Consider the following 23,034-nt stretch of genomic DNA (forward strand, 5'->3'; position numbering starts at 1 on the left):
TGAAGGCTTGAGAAAGGACCCATGGATCAGCCTGAAGAGACCCCCACTGACCATATCTGTGTCAATCTAAGTATCAGAATAAATAGTAACAGTAAAGAATTATCGTCACTGAACAAAATTTAAATCAATGAGCCCATACTAGTCCCAGGTCCCAGCCTGTCTAACTAATACAAACAAATAGGAATAAGTAAAATGGGGGAAAAGAGAAAGCACTTCCTTGCAGCTGAATGCCAACTAATAAATACAGAAGAAATAACAGAGTTAGAAAAGCATCACACTTTCAAAAACTAGGAAAATTTGAAAAGGAGTATGCTTTTTACACAGTCTCAATGGAATCTCTCCAGAAAATTCTTATGAAACACAAAGGGGCAAAGGGTAAGTGAGTTCACTGTGGAGAAACCCAATGGACCCCACTTTAATCAAGTGATGGAAGCTAACATCATCCAGTAAGGGGCAAATCAACACAACGTGTCTCCGGATCAGACACCCTGAGACTCACCGCCACTTCTGCAGTGTTCCTGCCAAAAACACAGACTCAGAATCGCAGGGGGAAACACCACACAAATCTGATATAGGAACACTAATAAATAAACTGGCCTGAACTCTTCAAAAGATGTCCAAGTCAAAAAATACAAAGTTGAGTAACTGTCCCAATGTTCATCGCAGCACTGTTTATAATAGCCAGGACATGGAAGCAACCTAGATGCCCATCAGCAGATGAATGGATAAGGAAGCTGTGGTACATATACACCATGGAATATTACTCAGCCGTTAAAAAGAATTCATTTGAATCAGTTCTAATGAGATGGATGAAACTGGAGCCCATTATACAGAGTGAAGTAAGCCAGAAAGATAAAGAACATTACAGTATACTAAAACATATATACGGAACTTAGAAAGATGGTAACGATGGCCCTATATGCAGGGCAGAAGAAGAGACGCAGAAGTACAGAACAGACTTTTGAACTCTGTGGGAGAAGGTGAGGGTGGGATGTTTCGAAAGAACAGCATGTATATTATCTGTGGTGAAACAGACCACCAGCCCAGGTGGGATGCATGAGTCAAGTGCTCGGGCCTGGTGCACTGGGAAGACCCAGAGGAATCGGGTAGAGAGGGAGGTGGGATGGGGGACCGGGATGGGGAATACGTGTAACTCTATGGTTGATTCATATCAATGTATGACAAAACCCACTGAAAAATAAAAAAAATTAAAAAAAAATAAAATAAAATAAAGGTGACGAATGCATCCCAGGGAATTCCCTGGTGGGCCAGGGGTTAAGACTCTGCTTTCACTGCTAAGGGCCCAGGTTCAATCCTGGTCAGGGAACAAAGATCCCACGAGCTATGCCGCATGTCCAAAAGTAAAGAGAGAAAGAAGACAAAGGCGATATGACAACTAAAGGCAATGTGTCCTTCTGGGATGGAGCCTGGATAGGGGTGGGGGGTGTTTGAAGGGACATTCCTGAGATAAGTGATGGACTTTGAAAACGGACTATGGATTAGAGAGTAGTGTGGTATCAATATTAAACTCTGGGATTTTGATAACGATACTATGATTACTTAGAAGAACCTTGTTGTTCTTCAGAAACATGCACTGAAGTATTAAGAGTAAAGACTCAATCTCTTCACCTTGCTCTCAAGTCATTCAGAAAAGAAAGTACAGTTTAAATGTGCGTGTGTGTGTGTAAAGGGAAGAGGGAGGGATGGAAGGGAGAAGTAAAGACGGAAAAACAAACGGGGGAAATGAAAACAAAGAGCAAATGTGGGTTACAAAACCACAGGTGTCTCCTGTTCTATTCTCAAAACGTCTGTATAAATGTGAAATTATATCTAAAAGTTATAGAAAGAAAGACACTGAGATACAAAACTCTGTCACCCTCAGCTACTTACTTTCAAAATTCTTACTTTCAAAATTCTATGCTGTTTTAAAGGCATTTTTAAAGCTTTGATGCACTTTACAAAAATTTCACAAGTCCCGGGTAATAAAACTGCCTCGCTCAACACCAAGCCTCCGGGTCCTAAGCCATCCATTTCTCTCTCTGAGCTAATTAGGTCTGAAGACAGTGTGTGGGCTGAGACACAACTGCGGGCTCCGCGCTCCTGACTCTGAAGGCTTTGCCGAAGGCAGAGGCATGAGAGGCAGCTCTGAGCTCCTCAGATAGTGGCTCACTCCTTCATCATTAACTAGTTCTCAAACCTGCCAACCTGTTCTGCAGACGCTTCGCCTACAAGTGCAAGAAAACAGCGTCAGGCAATGAAGCAAGCTCTCTCCACCAGATGCTTTTCCTTCCTCACACATCTGCTTTGAACTTCAAAAAGCCTGACGTCCAGAGCAAGGTCTGGGATATTCTAAATTGCCTAATAGAGCAAAGGCATTTAAGTCTTACCAAACTTCCCTAGTGTAGTGCCAATGCAATTATATTTAAATACAAAATTCAGGTATTTCCAACACTGTGACCTCTCTTTATTCCCCAAATGTTAAGGTGGTAACTGCTCATGAATTAGCCAAGAAAAAAATACATGGACATACAGTCAATTTAATCATGAAAGTAAAGGATAAAAACACAGCACATTATTTTTTAAGGCACAATTTTGATGATTTCAAACTACATTATTCTCTCTGAAAATAGAGCCTGCTTTAAGGAAATGTAACACAAAAATTGAAACTTACAAAGCAGGATAAACTGGGTATAATAATTGACGACATTAAATATTTTTCTATTGAAAGGTTATCAATAAAGCGTCTAGATATAGAGTCTAGGAGTTCTTAAAGTAACTCAATATCTAGAAATTCAGTCTTCCTTCACTCTTTTCACAAATAAACAAAAAAAGGAGGTGCATTTACTGACACTTTCTTTTTTTTTTTTTGCCCGACCTTGTGGCATATGGAATCTGAGTTACCCAACCAGGGATGGAATCTATGCCCCATGCAGGAGAAGCATGGAGTCTCAACCACTGGGCCACCAGAGAAGTCCCTAACACACTCTTTTTAATAACAACAATTCACATCAGTTACTAGTTCAGGATAGCTTCAGACACTCAGCGGGAATTATCTATTTAAATTATAAAATGCTTTTGAGAAGAAATCTTATTTACTTTAGTGTATATCTTAACTCAAAAACTTAATACACTATTAATAATAATTTAACAAATTATCTCTTGCTGGAGGACCTCAGGGAGGCAGGAGAGGAACTCACAGTGACAGTCTTTCATCTGCCAAGCATTGCTTTTCATGGCGGAACTCAGCAAAGCCTGGATGGGGAACTGGGGCTCAGAGAAGGGAGGTAACACTCTCATAGAATAATGGTGGGGGTATGACCGTTTGGAAATACATTCTTGTAATTTGTGGTAGTTATGGTCTGTAAGCTTGCCATGAACACTGAATTAGCAAACACTGAGCCACTGCTCCCAAGGGAAATACAAGGTTAAGGTCCTGCAAGCCTCTGTTCACAACATTTTCAAGAAGTAACCTTATTTGATGTGTATTTTCTGTTTAGAGACACCTTACATAACATACGGTGGTTTAGTCGCTAAGTTATGTCTGACTCTTGGGACACCAAGGATGGTAGCCCGCCAGGCTCCTCTGTCCATGGGATTCTCCAGGCAAGAATCCTGGAGTGGGTTGCCATTTCCTTCTCCAGGGGATCCTCCAGACCCAGGAATCAAACCCGGCTCTCCTGCATTGCAGGCCGATTTCCGCACTGCAGGCGCATTCTTTACTGACTGAGCTACGAGCAAAGCCCCTGTAACATATACTTCTTATAGATAATTAATTTTATGCAATATTTCTTCATAGTAATACACCAGCCAAGAAAAGCTCAATACTCTCTTGGCCCTGGATGACCTGCCCCCAAGTTTCGCTGGCTTTCAGCCTCACAGCAATGCTGGTCCTTGTGCTCTTTTCACTTGTTGTCATCTCCTGACTCCATAAGTTCTGCTACTTTTCCGGCTCAAATTTTCCCCCACTCTGCTCATGTCCACAAATGACTGGGAGGGTGCTGGGAGCACTGGTCTTTCACTTAGAAGTAAATTTCATCAAGCAAGAAGATTCACAAATATGAATCTGCAAATAATGATAGACTCCTTTCATCAAAATGACATACACTGTGACCTAGCAATTCTACTTTTAGGTATTGAGTGCACAGATGTGCCTTTGTATGTATAAAATAACATCTTTACACAGATATTCACTGAACTAATTTTAATTAGGAAGAAACTGGAAATATTAGCAGCACGGTGGTCTTTTGGTGGCAGCATATATGCACAACTATGGTACCCTATTCAATGGAATACTATGCAGCAATTAAAAAAGAGAGAGCTCTATGGAGATGATATGGAACCATCCACACTAATTGTTTTTTCAAATGTTTTGCCAGGAACCACAGTAAAACCAAAGCAAAACAAAAAAGCCCCCTACATTGTCACTGAGTATGTGGTTTCTTTCTATTCCGTGGGCTCTTTATATTCTATGTGCTACAGTGAAAAGATTCTGCTCCTCTTGACTCACTAAATTAGACCTCATTAATGTGACATGCTACAGTTTGGAAAAAAACACTACTCTACAAAATATACAGTTTATCTAAAAGAAAAGACAAGGTGAAGAAAGATGGTAAAAGATGATATTGCTCATTTCTGTGAAAGAAAATGACAGGGCACCATGGATGACTCATGTTTGTAAATACATGAGATCTCTCTGGAAGAACATCAGAGGAACCAGCAACAGTGGTTATCATGAGAGAGGCAACTGGTGATTCAGGAAGCTGAGGCGGGGAGCAACCTACTTCTCACCACACATCCAGCAGCTAAGATGCTGCCTTCCAGTTCAGAGGGTACGGGTTCGATCCCTGGCCAGGGAAATAAGATCCTACTTGCCTTGCAGCCAGAAGACCAAAACCTAAGACCCGAGCAGTATTGTAACAAACTCATTTACATAGAAAAACAAAGATGTAAGTCCTACTCAGTAAAGGAGTTGCATTTCTTACCACCGGTGACACCAAGAAGTCTATAACTTATTTCTGGATTTAGGGACTAAAACATCTTCTATAGTAAAAAATTGAATTTTATGGTAACAGCATTAAAAATGATTCTAATAATAATACAGTTAATTGGGCATATGCTATAGCCAAGTACCAGGTGTTTTCCGTGTGTAATTATTACATGTAGGGGACCAGGAACTACAGCAACGTGCAGGATTAATGAGTGGCCTGGAGTGGCACGTCTGAGCCTGAGAATGTGCTATCTGAAACAGCATTTTTGGTGTGGTCAAGCTCAAGCTGATTTCCATTTAAAGAAGCCTCTGGCCTCTTGGTAAGGATCATGCTACTGTGGCTTTACACCTCAACTACTGATTTGAAAAAAGCTTTTGTGTTTTAGAAGGCCAAAGCCCAAGGGATGGTGGTGTTGTTCAGTCACTCAGCCACGTCTGACTCTGCAACTCCAGGAACTGCAGCATGCTAGGCTTCCCTGTCCTTCACTATTTCCCGGAGTTTGCTCAAACTCATGTCCATTGAGTCAGTGATGCCATCCAACCATCTCCTCCTCTGTCGCCCCCTTCTCCTCCTGCCCCCAATCTTTCCCAGCATCAGGGTCTTGTCCAGTGAGTCAGCTCTTCACATCCGAAGACTCCTGGAAATGCCTAGGTGATGAAAAGACCTTCATCAGAAAACGCTAAGAACACCTAAAGCCAAGCTGCCTTCCTGAATGGGTTTAAGCTATGAAAGATGGACATGGGGATTCGGTAGGATTCTTCTCCACCAAATGACTTCAAACACATCCCAGCACACCAGCACAATGTGAAAAAAGGTCAACACTACTGATACTGTCTCAGTGCTGGAGAATGGATGAGGTGGGGACATCCTGCTCGTGTGCTCCTCAAGGAAGATGAGTTAATGGCCTTCTGGGGACAGATGGAATGAATTTGTACATAATCTCAGAGGCCAGACTGTCTGAAAAGTTGCTCTGAATGCACTGGAACACACGAATTCACCTGCGGTCCAAGAGCAGCCGGGCTACAGCTTAGGGCCCTCCACTGCATGAGACAGCTTTCAGCCCCAGTGCAGGATTTGCCTTTTAGTGATGGTTAAGTCAGCACCTTCCCTGGTTAATACAAGGAATATAAACCACCCCTTAAGTGATGCTCCCCCTAGGGTACCTCCTTCTCTTCCAAAATGATTCACATGTCATCCTGTTTAAGTAAAACAAAGTTTCCTTCCCAGGGTTGTGAGCAAGTTTTTTCTATTCAAACAGATTCTCTTTTCTGACCAGAAAGAAGCCCTCAGCTACCTTTTTTTTTTAAGTTGTTCTCCAATTGTTGTTAACAACCCCCAGCTGCACTGGCTCCCACACCCATTTAAACCCCTCTGCCTGGCTTCATATCCCAGACTTTCTTGCAAAGGAAACAGAACTCTAAAATCAGAACCGTCTTGGGCTGGGCAGTTGCCAAGTCAGCTGCCGCTCCTTAACCTTAGGTCAAACGGCTTACCCTAGGACATTTTGCACAGTGTTTAAGTTACTCCTTATTGAATAAAGATAAGTTCAGTTTTTAAAATGGGAAGGAAGAGGAACTGTAAATAGAATAATCTCATCTTATCTCTATAGATTTCCCCCCTGGTAGTGAGGTTATTTATAACCCAGTAGGGAATTCACTCAAGGATGCTTTCCTGTCCTGACACAGAATCCTTAAGATTCATAAAATGAATGTCTCATGATGACCATGAAGTAGCCTTGAGTTGGCTTGCTTCCTTGAAAACCTTTCACCACTGAACTGTCTTGGGAACTATGGGGCTGGAGTTCTATAGAACTCCCTCTATGCCAAGCCAAGAAAATAATTCCTCTCTCTTTTCAAGGCTCACTCCATTTGTTCAAGACTGAAGAAAGATGTTGACTGAAAAAGGAAGGGAGGGATGCGGGTCAAAGAGAAAAACAAGCCCGGAAGGATATTATTTAATTCTCTTCCTGTTTCATCATTTTATTGTATTAGAAACTACCAGAACTAAGGGGCCAATGGCTGGGATATGGAAGTTCTCTGCTGAAAAGGAAAGCACTTGGTGAAACAAGTTATACTGAGATATGATTTCATTCATTCAACAAATATTTTTTTAGGCTTTATTTCCTGCTAAGGTGATCTCTATTACCCTCTGAGCGGATAAAAACTGACTATAAAAATCTTTCAAAATGTTTTTTTCTGAGAGTTTTAGGAGAACCAAAGTAACAAGAATTATATATTCACTAAAATTTTAAGTCTTTGTGTTCTTTATTTCTGATGGAAAATTTCGTGGTCAAAAGGAAAGATACTATATGTTTAGATTATAGCTAGAAGCACACTACTCACAACAGAGGAGAAAATGACAGATGGAAATAAATATTTCCAATTTTTTAAAGTAAATTAGCAATATTTAACAGTGGAAAAGTTTTGTGATAAAGCAATTGATAGCTATTGGTGGCCAACATATTTGTCTTTAAAAAATGAAAACCAGTTCTGAAAAATACAAACTGTGGAGCATAACTTCCATAGGTTAACACAACTCAGTTGCTGAAAAGTTTTTAAATATCATGTCTGCCTTATTCACTTTGCATCTAGGAATAAGATATTTAATTTGCTCCTTTCCATCTGATCCTTAAATAAGAACCAAAATGCCAGACTATCTCTTAAGACTACAGTGAAGATGAAATAATCCCAAAACATTGTGGAGGTGTGAAAGAAATAAGTTTCCAACCATGATACTGGACTTGCTTACAGAACAAAGTTTTAGTTACATTTTTAAGACAAGGTATTAACATCAGATAACCAGCCATAAGTACTTCTTTCCCCACTACCGGTCTAATAACTAATTTGCCTTCTTTTTGAGGGTTATTTTTATGATCGTGTGAGCCCGGCAGACTGCCTGGTCACAAGTGCTCATGGTGGCATGTGCCATGAAATGGAAATAAGTTATTCTGCCGGGCCCCAAGAACGAAGGTCCTTTGAAGTACATGTGTTTATATGTGCTCACCAAAATTTAATACCAGTAAAACCAAAAGGCAGTTGGAATTTTAATTTACAGTAAAATGACCTTTTATCTTTTTAATGTTCCAGGAATCATCAATCTAACATTTTTTAAGTCATGGCAAGTTTTCGTAACAGTGACAAGAAGAGTACTCAATAAAGAACATGGCCTGTTTTGGAAAGCAGTGGGAGAGAATACCACATTTCAGTTCTAATTGGCAACTGAAGAACAGTTGATTTGAGACAGCAAAGTCTAAAATGGTAAAGCAACTCATTACCCTTTCAAGTAATCAGGTAAGAAACTTCAGAAATTCTCAGAGGAGAAAACACCTGCTGCACCATTTATATAAAGTTCAGACAGGCCCGTGCGGGGGCTTCAAAGATAAGGGTAATGGGCAGCTTCTTAAGCTGGGCGGTGGGTCCACAGGTGTTCATTTTACTATAATCTTTATAACTTACAAAGTTATTACATTCTTCTTTTAAAATACATAAACCATTTCACAATAAAGATGAAAAGCCAGGGGAAAAAGTAGCTGGTCAAGCAGAAATCATATGTACAAAAGTTAATGATCTGCACCATGAACATACTCTGGGACAGCAGAGAACCTTAAGTTATTACTCTCTGGGTGAGGCAAAGGTGACCTGATGGGAAAGGAACAATTATCACATGTGCTCATCAGACGACCTGCCTTACACTGAACTGTGGGCCTTCCATCTATTTAGGAAGAAGAACTCCAACAAGACAGGCTTGGTGGAAAGACGGCTGGCTGAATAGGCAGCCTTTTCACCCCTACTAGCTCCTCTGCCTCCTATCCTGAATTGCTTAAGGTTTTCCTCAGATGTAAGGAGTGTGCTTCCCGCTGCTCCTCACACTGCTGCTTCCTATTAACTTCTCTAAGGTATGACCCCTGAACCCCACAGGATCTGCCAGGTTCCCAAAAGCAGGGAGAGTGGAGGCCACAAGGGGAAAAATGCACCCAAACAGTGTGGCTGGTTGTTCACGCTATATATCTGCATATATTCTAATCACCTGTATTGACTCATAAGCTTAAAATGGAAAAGAACTAGTATTTCCCACTGGAAGGCTTGCTGTGCCTTTGTTTACACAATTATTAACCATATTATACTATACACAGCAGCCTCAATAAAGTACTTCTGTAGAGGCCTGGAAAGCACATGGAATTGTACATTAGCAGGTAAAAATATACTGGGGTTTTTTCCCTCTAAAAGTAGAAAGAAAATTAATTATTTTCAGCTGCTTCATTCCAGGGACAAGCATTTGCTTTGCGTTAAAGCAGTGATTTGTAGGCTGGGTTTTGCCAGCATCTCCTGATCTGGGGGGTTGGAGATGGTGGGATGGGTGTTGCAAACACATTCACATCCAAATTGTCCTTTTACAAGGCTGCTTGCAAAGGCTGCCTTCTGGGAGTCATTTAAACTGTCTCCAAATCTCCTCGTTCCTGGACACTCGTCATTATCCAACATTTCCGACCCATCTTGTTTGTTTTTTAAGAGCAAGTGAGGATATTTTATGTGAGATTTCATTTTTCTGGAAGAGTGGTCAATTTCTTTAAAAATTTCTGCTACAGAATCAGTAAAGAAATTCCACGTGGCACTTAAAGTATTCCTCCAATAGTTACTCAGAGCCTACAGTGTAGGGTGGGTACAAAGCTGGATGTGATACAGTCCTTGCCCTCAAACAATTCAGTCTGGTGGTGTGATGCTCACACTGGGGGAAAGGCGGACCTAAACTTCCCATCCTGGCCAGGCAAAATAGTCGCCACAGGCAGGAGTTATCTTACTGGTAAGGAACATGAAACTAACAAGCGACCACCAACCGGAAGAATTCGGGAAGGGTAAGATGGAGAGAGACGCCAGTCCATTTGTCCTGCCAATCTCCCAGAACCCTCCTTGCTGGAGTCCATCTCGGTTGAGCGATGCACCTGCCACCAGGAAGGACCTGGGTCAGAGTGACTGGCCAAAGACAAGCTGGAAACGAACTCAGTTATCACAAAACCCGAGACTGCGGGCCACATGGCCGGGCGGCTCTCCTGGGCTCCCTTACCCTCCTGCGCGCCACCCGGGCGTCCTTTCCCAGTAAGATCTCTCGCTTCCTCAGCGCCTGTCTCCTCAGACGATTCATTTCAGGTGTTAGTCAAGAGCCCACTCTCGGGCCTTGGAAGGCGTCTCAGACGCAGTGGAATCTTCTTTAAGCTATTTCCAAGCCCTCTACCCTCCACATGAATCACTGGGGCTCAAAGACCTGTGATCGAGTTCACTCAACTGAATTTAGAAAAAAAGATTAAGAAACACTGGCCCAGCAGGAGCGGCAGACGTTCCTACAGTGTCCAGGATGTCACGGTGACGGCTACAAGGCTGGAGATTACACTCTGCAAAAAGCACACGGAGAGGGGACAAACACCGGGGGAGAGGGCTTCCAAAGGATTCCAGGAGGTCCCCCGGGCTGGGCCTTAAAGAACGAGCTTCCCAGCACAGGGTACAGCAGCGTGTGAAAATTAATGGCGGAAAGACACGACCCTGGAAGAAGACAGAGCAGTCTGGAGCTGCCAGAACTTGGGTCAGTGGAGACGAGCAGAGGAGGAGGAGGAGGAGTAGGAGGTGACGCTGAAGGCTGCTCCAGCACCAGATCAGGCTGGGCTTTCCCTGTCAAGCTACTTTCCATTTCCCATTGATCTTCTCAGGGAAGAGGACGGAGTGGCTGTGAGTGTGTGTGTCCTCAATGAAGAATTAAAAGTAGGAGCATGGGAGTAATAGTAAGAGACACAGGTTTTGCTTTATTTTAGTATACATAGAAAGTTATTATATAACACAGAAAGTTATTTCAACGGTAAGCTTAAACAAGCAGTACACCAGTCACATATACTTCTGTGGTTCTTTTTCGACCACCATCTCTCTAATGCCGGGGTTGGTGTGGCTCTCTAAGCCACGATTCAGTCAAGTTCTCATTTTCGCCCTTTCTGCTTCAGGACAGCCAGCTTCTGTGTTTCTGAGACGTGGTTAGGTTCCCTGTGTCATAGAGGGAGAGGTCTGGAGGCAGGATGGAGGTAGGAGATGGATAGAGGTGGGGAGCCTAGAGGTTGCAGAGGCTTAAGAAACCTTCTGGGAAAGAGTGATTCGGGCCTGCAAAGTAAGGGGGCACTCATCACCTTTATCCGAGAGGATTCCCAGAGCAGAGAAGTGGAACCCACTGATGCAACTGGAAGGCCTGATGGCCTGAGCTGCCTCAAGATGCAACAGGACACCTGATTCATCCCTGTAGTTCTTTAGACAAACCAGAGGACCATTTGGCAGGGAGAGCATTTCAAAGGTTGATTTCTTATCTATCACTGCATAAATTATGCCAAAATGTAGCGGTTTAAAATGACAAACATTTCATTATCTAAGTTTCTGCAGACTAGGAGTTCAGGAGTGCCTATGCTGGGTGGTTCTTGTCCAGCCTCTCTCATGGAAAGACCCCGATGTTGGGAGGGAATGAGGACAGGAGGAGAAGGGGACAACAGAAGATGAGATGGTTGGGTGGCATCACCGACTCAATGGACATGAGTCTGAGCAAACTCCAGGAGATGGTGAAGGACAGGGAAGACTGGCTTGCTGCAACCCTTGGGGTCACAAAGTGTCAGACACGATTGAGTGACTGGACAACAACATGAGATTTCAGTCCAGAAACCTGCCCAGATCCTGGCATCTGCAGGTTGCCCTGGGGCCAAGGCTGTGGGCAGGAAGCCCCAGCGCCTTGCTGGCGGTTGGAAGGCGGTCACGGTTTTTTGCCACAGGGACCCTTCCGTGGGCTGCTTGAGTGTCCTCGTGACACGGCCGCTGGTCTTTCCTGGAGTGAGTAAACCAACACGTTTTCTGACCTCACCTTGGAAGTCACAGACTGTCACCCTGACTTATTCTTATGCAATGGAGGGAGTCACTGGGGAGGGAATTAAACTCCATCTCTCTCAAACAATTTGTGGACAAAGCACACACAACAAAGTCATGCAAGAGGACTTTGAAAGTTACTCTTTACCCGGGATTGTCCAACTGTATTCCTGAACCAGTAACAAAAGCCAAACCTTGAAAGGGTCTGTTCTTGAGCCATCCCACCCTTGAAGCTGCCCCTGTGGCTCTTGTCAAGAGGGGAAGCTGGGTAATGGCTTCCTGGAAACTCCGTTAAGTGGCAATGGGGTTTGATTGAAACTGCGTTTGTGATGTAATGGAAATGCTACTGATGATTTTCAGAAAAGAGAGTCAATATGGAAAAAGCTGAAGTTTGAGATTATTTTGATTATACTATATTCAAAAAAGTATATATATTAGTATACAAATATACTAAAAAGTACATATACTTTACAAAACAATATATATTGTATATATATTATACAAAAAAGTATATGTATATTGTATATAATTATACAAAAAAACTGATACATACAGCAGTTAAGTGGGTTTTGTTTTGTTTTAAATTTGGGGAATTGTTTTTGTTTTGTTTGGATGTATAGGAAAGAAAGACTTCTGAGCCTTCCTGGTTACTCGATATTACCAAACATTAAGGAGCCATGAGTTGATGAAGTTATATTTTTAAGAGAGTTTTATAAAGTGATAAATGAGAAGTCATGGGCCAAACATGAAGCAAATTACGCTGTGGCCTGCTCTGGCCTGGTAAAGCACAGAGGAACCCACTGGAGTTTGATGTTTGAAACATTCTCCTTTTACAGGCAGGGGCTTATGGCAGATACTTCCTCGCTGATGGGTCTAATCTTCTACTCCTGGGATCTGCAGTGAATAATATTTACATAATCATGACACTGCCAATGCTGGTTACTAATTGTCACTGTTTGGAATCAAACTCTAATCAGAGTGCAGAAAGCAAGTTGGCTGTAGAACAGAATGCAATGTTACCATGACAACAGTGGTGTGGTTGCTAGAGGTTGAGGTGAGGGCTGGGAATCGTGGAGGAAGAGGAAAGCAGCCTACATAGTCCGAGGGGTGAGGGATGGTTGGAAGAGATGATAAAAGCTGATGAGTCAGGAAATAGCACATTAAAGTTGCAATAAAATTAAATATATACCTTCAGGTTAGAGTTCTCACAAAAGTCAGGAGGAAAGGTGATGGGGAGTGTGGTACGAGCTCTCTCTTAATTTTTTCCCCCAAGGGAGTCACAAGTTACTGATTAATGGAGAAACAGAATAGGAGCACATTCTATAGAATGAAGGTGAATCCCACGAGAATAACCAGGATCAGGGGCTGACAGCTCTGGGAACTGGGTAGCGAAGGTGACCTTCACATCTTCTTTCTATCCTTCTGTACACATTTACTTTCTCACCACATACTGAACATGTGTACGTTTCTTAAAGCAAAATATGTAAAAACCCACATCACTGGTAGAAGCTGATAGGAACCTGCGTTCAACAGGTTTTAATAAACTTCACATACAGATGGCAAGACTTCACTTATTTCATAAAGCAACACTTTATATTTTATTCTTCTTCTTGACATGGAGAATAGGAACCAGTGTACGAATGACCACTTTGGTGATAAAAACTAACATGAGCTAAAATTCTATGACTTATCTTTAAATATACTTTTAACTCCAATAATGAAAGGACAAACAACAACAACAAAAAATTACAATTTCCAGGATTAACTTGAATGGGTGAAAACCCAGGCTCAGTAAAGAACAGAAACTCCATTCTAGCAGCAGGCTATGAAACAGTTTCAATAACTGTCCCCTACCCTGCCTCCCAGGACTAAAGACTTTTTCTGAGTTTTTATGGAAGGCTCAGGAACATCCTCTGCACATTTTATTTGATTTTTTTAAAGGTTGTTTTTTAATATTTATTTTTATTTATGTATTTATTTGGAGCTGCACGAGGTCTTAGTGTGGCACGTTGGATCTTTGATATTTGTTTCAGTATGTGGGATCTTTAGTTGGGACACGCCAACTCTTAGTTGCAGCATGTGGGATCTAGTTCCCCAACCAGGACTGGAACCTGGACACCCTGAATTGTGAGCTCAGAGTCTTAGCCACTGGACCACCAGGAAAGTCCCTCTCTGCATATTTTAAAGACAAAGTCCCTGCTACCTAACTGTGGAAGATATTCAAAGGTTTCAACAATGATTAGCATACCAAAGAAGCAAGTAATTATTTGCCTCGGTTTAAAAAAAATTTTTTTTTTGGCCAGGAACAACATGGGTACTAAGTATAGTGGGTGGAAACAGGAAGAAAATATAGCAAGAAAAATTATGAAGTTGGTGATCAGGTGGAGAAAGAATCATTTTCTATAAAAGGGCAGTGTTTCCCACCCTCCACCTTTGGCAAATGAGAGGAAAGATTTTTATGGAAGTTCTTCAGGCTTCTAAAGAAAAACTAATTTTTATCCTCAATAAGAAATGCTCATTTTTCAATTTTATAGACTCATAAAACTTCAAAATAGGAAGGGACTTGTACTACAGCAATTCACAACAATCATACAATACAGATCAGGTGTCAACCATACTTGATAAAAGGAATTTTATACAAAGAGTTGAACTACCACAGCCCTGAGAATGACTTGTAGTGCTTATTAAAAAAAAAAAAAAAAAAACAAAACCAGAAGAATGGATAACCATATACAGTAGTATAACTGTACATAATGGACTACTATGTAGCAATGAAAGTGAACTAAGTACTATCACAAGTAACATAGATGAATTTAACAGGTTTAACATTCACTGAAGACATCAGACACCAAGAAAACATATTCTGATGCTATTTATACAAAATACAAAACCAAATAGAACTAATCAAGGTGTTGGAAGTTTGAACGGTTACTAACTTTGATGGAGCAGAGATGGGGAAGGGTTATATGTGAGCTTCGGGTTATAGTAAAGTTCTACCTTCTATCTACATGCTGGTCACATGGGTGGCTTCAGTTTGTAATGTTTTCCAAGCAGTTGCAGTTATAATGATTTGTGCACTTTTCTGAATGAATATACAGTTCGATTAAAAAGTCAGTTAAAGAAAAATAACATATAGGGGCCCTGCTAGCTTATGTGACACCTTCATGTGGGTTTTTGAAGGCCCCTCGCTCTGGATGAATGGCTTAGGAAAAGGCACCTCTGTGGGTGGAGGCTCCCCCACAAGCCTGTGCCCTGTCGAACGGAGGGTGGGCTGGGCTCCATCCCCACTGGGGCACGTTGCTAGAGACAGAGCCACACATCTGGGTGGGCATCTGCAAATCTGCAAGATACTCATGGGACCCTTCCTCACCACAGCATTATGAGCAGGCAGGGCAGACATCCTTCTAATATGGAGGAGGAAGTGGCAGAGAACAGTGAGACTAATGCATGAAGGCATCACAGCTAATGAGCCATGAAGCCAGGGTGAACTTCTAGGCCAGTAGGTCTTCACATGATTCTGATTCCTTTCGGGGAGGAGAAGAGGAAGAAGCTTCTCTCTGTGTTACTGTGTTTACTGCTATGGGTCATCTCAAATGGTCTGTCAAATAAGGCAGGGGATAAATACATGGTCCGATATTCTTAATACTGGGCTTTAGTAAAGGTGCTAGGTTCTCAGTCCATTTGGAAAACATGCTATAATCATATACTCTGAAATGAATATTCACCTTGTAGACGTTAACCTGGGCAGAGAGGTCAGTGAAATAGAGATATGTACACCTATCACTAAAATATCCTGGCCCACCCACAGGTTAAAATGATCAACGTAAGGATATAAATCTGTCCATGTCTCGGAAAAAAAGGAAAGAGAGAGGTACCCACGTGCTGTGTAACTTTAACTTACCCAGAAGCGTCTGCTTATCTGGGGAAGAGTCAGGCTCTGCAGAACACCAGCAGGACCGGAGGACAATCACCCCTCCGAGCACGCCGTCTTCGCTGGCCAGGAAAGGTGAGCCTAGGCACAAACGACCGGTGGTCATTTTCAGTTCATTTCACTCTTTTCACTCCCAGTTTTCATTTGATTATGGGAACAAAGGTGTGGGATGAGTAAGACTTTGAAAGATGCCTATTTTCTGACACTCGCTGTTGTTCGTACCTTATCCAGGCTGGATGGTAAAGGCAGGCTTGAGCCCTAACAGGCAGAGACAGTGCCAGACGCTGCCAAGGAGACATGAGCAGGGGAGGCGCGTGCATGACCGTATTCAGAATGGAATTGGAAACACTGCCAGATTAAAGGCCCAAAACACAAATACAGCAAAAAATGTTCAGCAGCTCCCTTTGATCAGCTCTTTGGGATCACTTACCAGGCTCTCCCTGCTGTCAGGGGCATGCCACCAAAAGCTTTCATTTACTACCTTAAATTCAATTTTCAACAAAAAGCCACAGAGTTTATGACAAACATTTAAAAATGCTCCTGATGGTTTACACAAATAAGGGTGAAACTGTATTTCTGAGAGTCTGGTGGTTAGAAACGGCCGTGCTTCGGAGAGATCTCACACACTGAACCATTGTGAGCATCTCAGCAGCACCGCGTTTTAAAGCCCCTCCTTTTTCCTCCCCAAGGACATCTTCTTCGAACATCTGGCACAGCAAGTGAGCACGTGGAGAACAAATGCAAAATTAACCCAAGTGCTATCAAAGAAAGTCATAAAAATAAAACCCAGCCAAATTGGATTTGGGGGGAGCTTCTGGTTAAACTTAGTGGATTAAATACACGCATTTATCTCCACTCCTTTCTCAAATCTCAGTAAACTGGGGGAAAGGGAAGAAAAAAAAAAAAAGAGCCATGGCCCAATAAGGACAGAGAAAGAGACAAGGGGAAAACAGAAAAGCAGGCCTTTTAGAAAAGAGAAGGAAGACAGACAACTAGTTGCTCACCTAGAGGACCTGGGAAAACCTCCATGGGCGGGGGGGTAGGGGGGGAGGAAGGAAAAAGGCTGCTTGGAGTTGGGGGACACCTATAAGAAGCCACTCCAGTTTTATCATAAAATCTAAAGACCAGAAATCGGAGGCTTCAAGTTCTGGAGGCAGGAATGCAGGGTGCGCCTGAAATAAAGCTGGTCGGTTCAGAGGGTCCAAAAGGATCTTCTGGCCCAGGGTGGGTAAACTATGACCTGTCTAGTTCACAGCCTATTTTTGTGCTGTCTGCAAGCAAAGAATGTTTATTTTATATTTTAAAGGGTTTTTTGGTTTGTTTGCTTTGCTTTTTTAAGAGAGAGAGAAGGAGAAGGAAGAGGAAGAGAAAAATCTGTGATAGAGACCAAAGTGTTGCCCGCAAAGTCTAAAATCTACTCTCTGGTTCTTTACAGAAAGTTTGCTGACACTTGATCTCAAGTCCCAGATTCCTGTCTAGAGAGGAAGTTACTCCTCCCCAGCCCTAGAGGAAGCAGGATATTTACTCTCTAGAGAGGGTGAACCAGAGGGACTGGAGGCTCGGGTCATTGGTCTCAGCCCAGGGTGGGAGGGAGGCTCCACACTGAAGTTAGGGGCTGAAGGGGAGCCTTTATGTGAAACCACCTGCTCTCTTCACCCACAGGCTCCATGCATGCGAGAAGGCTGATACCCTCCAAGCAAGAGACTGGGTCATTCCTTTTCAGTCTCAAGAGTATTTCCAGTCTCAATTCCAACCAATTCAAGACTAAGAACCTACTTGAGAGAACCTAAAAACATCACCCGTCCTTGCTTTATGGTGACGGCTTCAAGATGACAAGTGTGACTCACACACAGAGGGATTTCAGCTCAGTTCCTTGGTGCTTAGAGAGCACAGTTCAGTCAGTTCAGTGCAATCGCTCAGGTGTGTCCACCTCTTTGTGACCCCCACGGACCACCACACACCAGGCCTCCCTCTCCATCACCAACTCCCGGAGGTTACTCAAACTCATGTCCATTGAGTTGGTGTTGCCATGCAACCATCTCATCCTCTCTTGTCACCTTTTCCTCTGGCCCTCAATCTTCCCCAGCATCAGGGTCTTTTCCAATGAGTCAGCTCTTCACATCAGGTGAGCAAAATACTGGAGTTTCAGCTTCAACATCAGTCCCTCCAAAGAACACCCAGGACTGATCTCCTTTAGGATGGACTGGTTAGATCTCCTTGCAGTCCAAGGGACTCTCAAGAGTCTTCTCCACACCACAGTTCAAAAGCATCAATTCTTTGGCACTCAGCTTTCTTTATAGTCAAACTCTGACATCCATACATGACTACTGGAAAAACCATAGCCTTGACTAGACGGACCTTTGTTGACAAAGTAATGTCTCTGCTTTTTAATATGCTATCTCGGTTGGTCATAACTTTCCTTCCAAGGAGTAAGCATCTTTTAATTTCATGGCTGCAATCACCATCTGCAGTGATTTTGGAGCCCCCAAAAATAAAGTCTGCCGTTGTTTCCACTGTTTCCCCATCTACTGCCATGAAGCAATGGGACTGGATGCCATGAGCTTAGTTTGCTGAATGTTGAGCTTTAAGCCAGCTGTTTTACTCTCCTCTTTCACTTTCATCAAGAAACTCTTTAGTTCTTCACTTTCTGCCATAAGGGTGGTGTCATCTGCATATCTGAGGTTACTAATCTTTCTCCCAGCAATCTTGATTCCAGTTTGTGCTTCATCCAGCCCAGCATTTCTCATGATATACTCTGCATAGAAGTTAAATAAGCAGGGTGACAATATACAGCCTTGACACACTCCTTTTCCCATTTGGAGCCAGTCTGTTGTTCCATGTCCAGTTCTAACTGTTGCTTCCTGACCTACATACAGATTTCTCAAGAGGCAGGTCAGGTGGTCTGATATTCCCATCTCTTTCAGAATTTTCCAGTTTGTTGTGTTCCACACAGTCAAAGGCTTTGGCATAGTCAATAGAGCAGAAATAGATGTTTTTCTGGAACTCTCTTGCTTTTTCAATGATCCAGTGGATGTTGGCAATTTGATCAGTGGTTCCTCTGCCTTTTCTAAAACCAGCTTGAACATCTGGAATTTGATGGTTCACACACTGTTGAAGCCTGGCTTGGAGAATTTTGAGCATTACTTTACTAGTGTGTGAGATGAGTACAACTGTGCAGTGGTTTGAGTTTTCTTTGGCATTGCCTTTCTTTTGGATTGAGTGAAAATTGATCCTTTCCAGTGCTCTGGCCACTGCTGAGTTTTCCAAATTTGCTGGCATATTGAGTGCAACACTTTCACAGCATCATATTTTAGGATTTGAAATAGCTGAACTGGAATTCTATCACCTCCACTAGCTTTGTTTGTAGTGATGCTTCCTAACGCCCACTTGACTTCACATTCCAGGATGTCTGGCTCTAGGTGAGTGATCACACCATCGTGATTATCTGGGTCATGAAGATCTTTTTTGTATAGTTCTTCTGTGTATTCTTGTCACCTCTTCTTAATATCTTCTGCTTCTGTTTGGTCCATATCATTCCTGTCCTTTATTGAGCCCACCTTTGCATGAAATGTTCCCTTGGTATCTCTAATTTTCTTGAAGAGATCTCTAGTCTTTCCCATTCTATTGCTTTCCTCTATTTCTCTGCACTGATCTCTGAGGAAGGCTTTCTTATCTCTTCTTGCTGTTCTTTGGAACTCTGCATTCAAATGGGTATATCTTTCCTTTCTCCTCACAGATAACCTAAAATCACTAGCTGTTTCCATTAGGCCTCTGGGAATCACAGAGAGCAAAAAAGCAAAAAGGTAACAAAGGGAAAACTTAGGCAAATACTTTGAGCAGAAGAAAAAAAATTTTTTTAAGGCGGGGGAAGGGGAAAGATTCCCTGGCAGTCCAGTGGTTAGGACTTGGCACTTTCACTGGGAGGGCCCAGGTTTGACCCCTGGTTGAAGAACTAAGATCCTGTAAGTTACAACCCCCAAAAACACAAGAAGAGAAAGAAAGAGGTAAGACATGAGAGAAAAAAACATTTTTAATCACAACAGGCCAGAAGATTCAATATTTGATTAAAAGGAGTTTCAAAGAGAACAAACTTTTTAAAATGAAAGGGAATAAATTTCAAAAGAAATAAAAAACAGTTCCAAGAATTGAAGGATGAGTGTTCAGACTGAAAAGGCTCATAAACCTCCCAGTATAATTCATGGAGGGAAAAAAAAGTGCCATGAAGATGTATCACTATGAAATACCAAAATACTGAGAAAAGAAAGGTCTAAAAAATTTCCAAATGGGAAAAAATGATCACCGGGAAGGCAAGGGGATTATAATGGCATTGGATTTCTCAACAGCAACACTGGGATCTAGAAGATTAGGAGGTAACATTTTCAAAATGCAGAGAGAAAATTATTTCCAACCTAGAAGTCTATCCTTGGCCAAAATGTCAATCAAACATGAAAGGAGATTGAAGCTGGACAAAGTCTCAAAGAATTCACCTCCCGTGCACTCTTTCTCAGAAAGCTGCAGGACAAAAGTACCTTGGCAAAATTAATGAATAAGGGAAATAATGAGAAAGAAATGAAGATCTGGGAACGGGGCTTCAAGACAAGAGAAGACAAACATATTCCTGGGTGATGCACAGCTACAGACAGACTTGGAGAGTCAATGAACCAAAATGACAGAGAGCCAGAGGAAGCTGGAAAGGTATTTCCAAATGGGAAAAAATTTACACTTATAAGGTACATGATGAGTTTTAAATTATTGAGAGGAAATGTCTCACATTTTGAGGGAAGACAGAGAATAAAAGAGTGGTTAAAAAAAAAAAAAAGTGAGGCAGATATTAACTGCAGACAAAATACAAATTTCTACAGAAAATGAAATTAGAATCACAGCACACTATATAGCTCATATGTCAATGGCTAGAGTAAAAAATATAAACTTATCCATATGGATGAACTAAAAAACAAGAATATAATACAATAAGAAGAGAAAAAGCCTATGTGGGTGAGTGTAGGCTGGAAGTTGGAAATATAAAGGAACTAAATGCTTACCTTCCCTGATGTAAAGATGATAACATCTAAATTTGATATTCAAATAGTATTTAAGATGGAAAGATCAAGAAATAGTAGTATAGGCATGTTATGTTGAATTATAGATGTAAGTTTTAGAAAAAAAAATAGTTAAGAGAGTTAAAAATAGGAGCTTAGGAGGGTCGGGACAAGGAACTACCTATTTTCAGGATAAGCCGAGGGGCACTGCTTGTCTTTTTAATTCATGTGTGCATGCGCATGTGCATGCACGCGCGCGCACACACACACAGCTTTGCAACAAAAAGCAACACATATTTAAACTGCAGAACCAGAGTACAGTCTTTTCTCCTCAGCCCCTCGGAGAAGAGGGAAAGGAGACAGGGAATTCACAGCCACCAAGAAGCCATCCTAAGGCCCTAGATCCATACTGTCATGTTCTATAGTTTTATTTCCAGAACCACCATGAGAAACCTTTTTATGATCATTTTATAGACAAAGAACCTGAGGTTCAGAGTGGTTCCATAATGTGTTACAGCCATGCCAGAGCTGGGGAGGAAAGCTTCCTCCCATGTTTCTCTGAGCCCATGATCGTGCCTGCTTTGCAGCAGAACCTCTCAGAACAGGAAACTAGGGATACAATTACATCCCACCACACCTACATGAAGGCTCTTGGCACCTCTACAGATGTTCCTTTCCCACCACATCCAGGAACTTCTCCTAGGGGCCTCATAACGCGTCTCTGTGTGCTTAGTCACTCAGTCATGTCCAACTGTTTGTGACCCCATGGACCGTAGCCTGCTCGCCTCCTCTATCCATGGGATTTCCCAGGCAAGAATACTGCAGTGAGTTTCCATGTCTTCCTCCAGGCATCTACCTGCCCCAGGGATCGAACCTGTGTCTTCTGCATCTCCTTATTGCAGGCAGATTCTTTACCACTTAGCCACCAGGGAAGGTCCATTGCTTACCCAAGCACAAAACCTTCCACCTCTTCCTTCTCCAAGGACTCAACTCTTCAAACCACATCAAGTCATATGAGTTCCTTGTGGCTGCACCTGCTCCTGCCATGTCCTTCCCACCAACAGGACCCTTGTTCACTCTCCTGGTCCTTCCTGCTCCAATCACACACCCTTTAATTAATAAAGGAATGTGTACGATGTGCCAGGACTCATGGGGCACTGGGGATGCTACAGTGAACAAACAAGGCTCCTGCCCACATCCAGCTGAGCAGGTTGGGAGACAGGTAATGAACTCATACATCAACAAGGAACCCACCCAGCTGATAGGAAGTGCTGTGAAGAAAACGTATCCCGGCAAATGCTGACAGATGTGACTGGGGCTAACGCTTTAAGTCAAGTGTCAAGAGAAGGCATCTTTGTAAGGCACCAATCACGTGAAGATCTGTTGAAAGAACATTCCAGGAGGATGAACCAGCAAACGCAGATACTCTGAGGTGAGGAGGAGCATGGATGTTCAGTAAATAAAAGGAGGCTGGAGTGGCCAAACTAGATGATGGAGGGGAAGGGAGGGCAGAATCTGAGTTCAGGGAAAGGCAAGGCCACCTCACATAAGGTTACATGGGGCTTGTGAGCCCAGCAAGAAGCTTGGATTTTACTCAAAGTGTAGTCAAAGATGACAAAGGGCTTTAACCAGGACAGTGCTAGTGTTCATTTACATTTGTATAAGGTTACCCTGCTGTTCGGAATAGATCACCGGGCAAGTGTGGAAGCAGGAAACCACTGAAAAAGCCTGTTTATGAGTTTCCAGTGGTTTGGGTGAGCCTGGTGGCAGTGGAGACAGTCAGCAGAGGGTGGGTGCAGGGTACATTCTGCAGGCGGAACCAATAGGGTTGTTCGTAGAATAGATGTTGGTGCGGAAAACAGACATCAAAGTTTACTCTAATAAGAAATATGCACCCCAGCTGTGATTACACCATTAAACCATTCAGAAATGTTCAATGACTCCCAAGTGCTCATGGAACAATGTCTAAACTCCTTAGCCCAGACCTGCCTTCCTCTCTTCCCAACCTTACATCCCTATTTATTTGCACACATCACTCCAGCCAAACTGGACTTCCTAAATTACATTTCCTTAAGATTTCCCCCCTGGGCCCACTGTTGTGAACTGTGCTTCCCAGCTCCTTTACCCCCATGAACTGAAATCTATTATTTTTTCCTTATTTCTTTCTTTTTAAATTTTGTTTACTTCTTGGCCAG

General features: G+C 42.5%; 1 protein-coding gene across 4 annotated transcripts in view; it reads right to left on the reverse strand.

Moving 5' to 3' along the window:
• Nucleotides 1-23,034, reverse strand: part of TASP1 (taspase 1) — a 251,874-nt gene that overhangs the window by 35,974 nt on the left and 192,866 nt on the right. For all 4 annotated transcript variants that reach the window (XR_010661275.1, XM_065919536.1, XM_065919537.1 and 1 more), the window contains one exon: nt 15,771-15,881. Coding sequence is in view for 3 of the 4 variants with exons in the window: in XM_065919536.1 (XP_065775608.1) it covers nt 15,771-15,881 (111 nt within the window). In the remaining variant the exon portion in view is untranslated. The remainder of the gene's footprint in view (nt 1-15,770; nt 15,882-23,034) is intronic.

The sequence above is a fragment of the Muntiacus reevesi genome, chromosome 2, assembly GCF_963930625.1.
Source record: "Muntiacus reevesi chromosome 2, mMunRee1.1, whole genome shotgun sequence".
Taxonomy (NCBI): domain Eukaryota; kingdom Metazoa; phylum Chordata; class Mammalia; order Artiodactyla; family Cervidae; genus Muntiacus; species Muntiacus reevesi.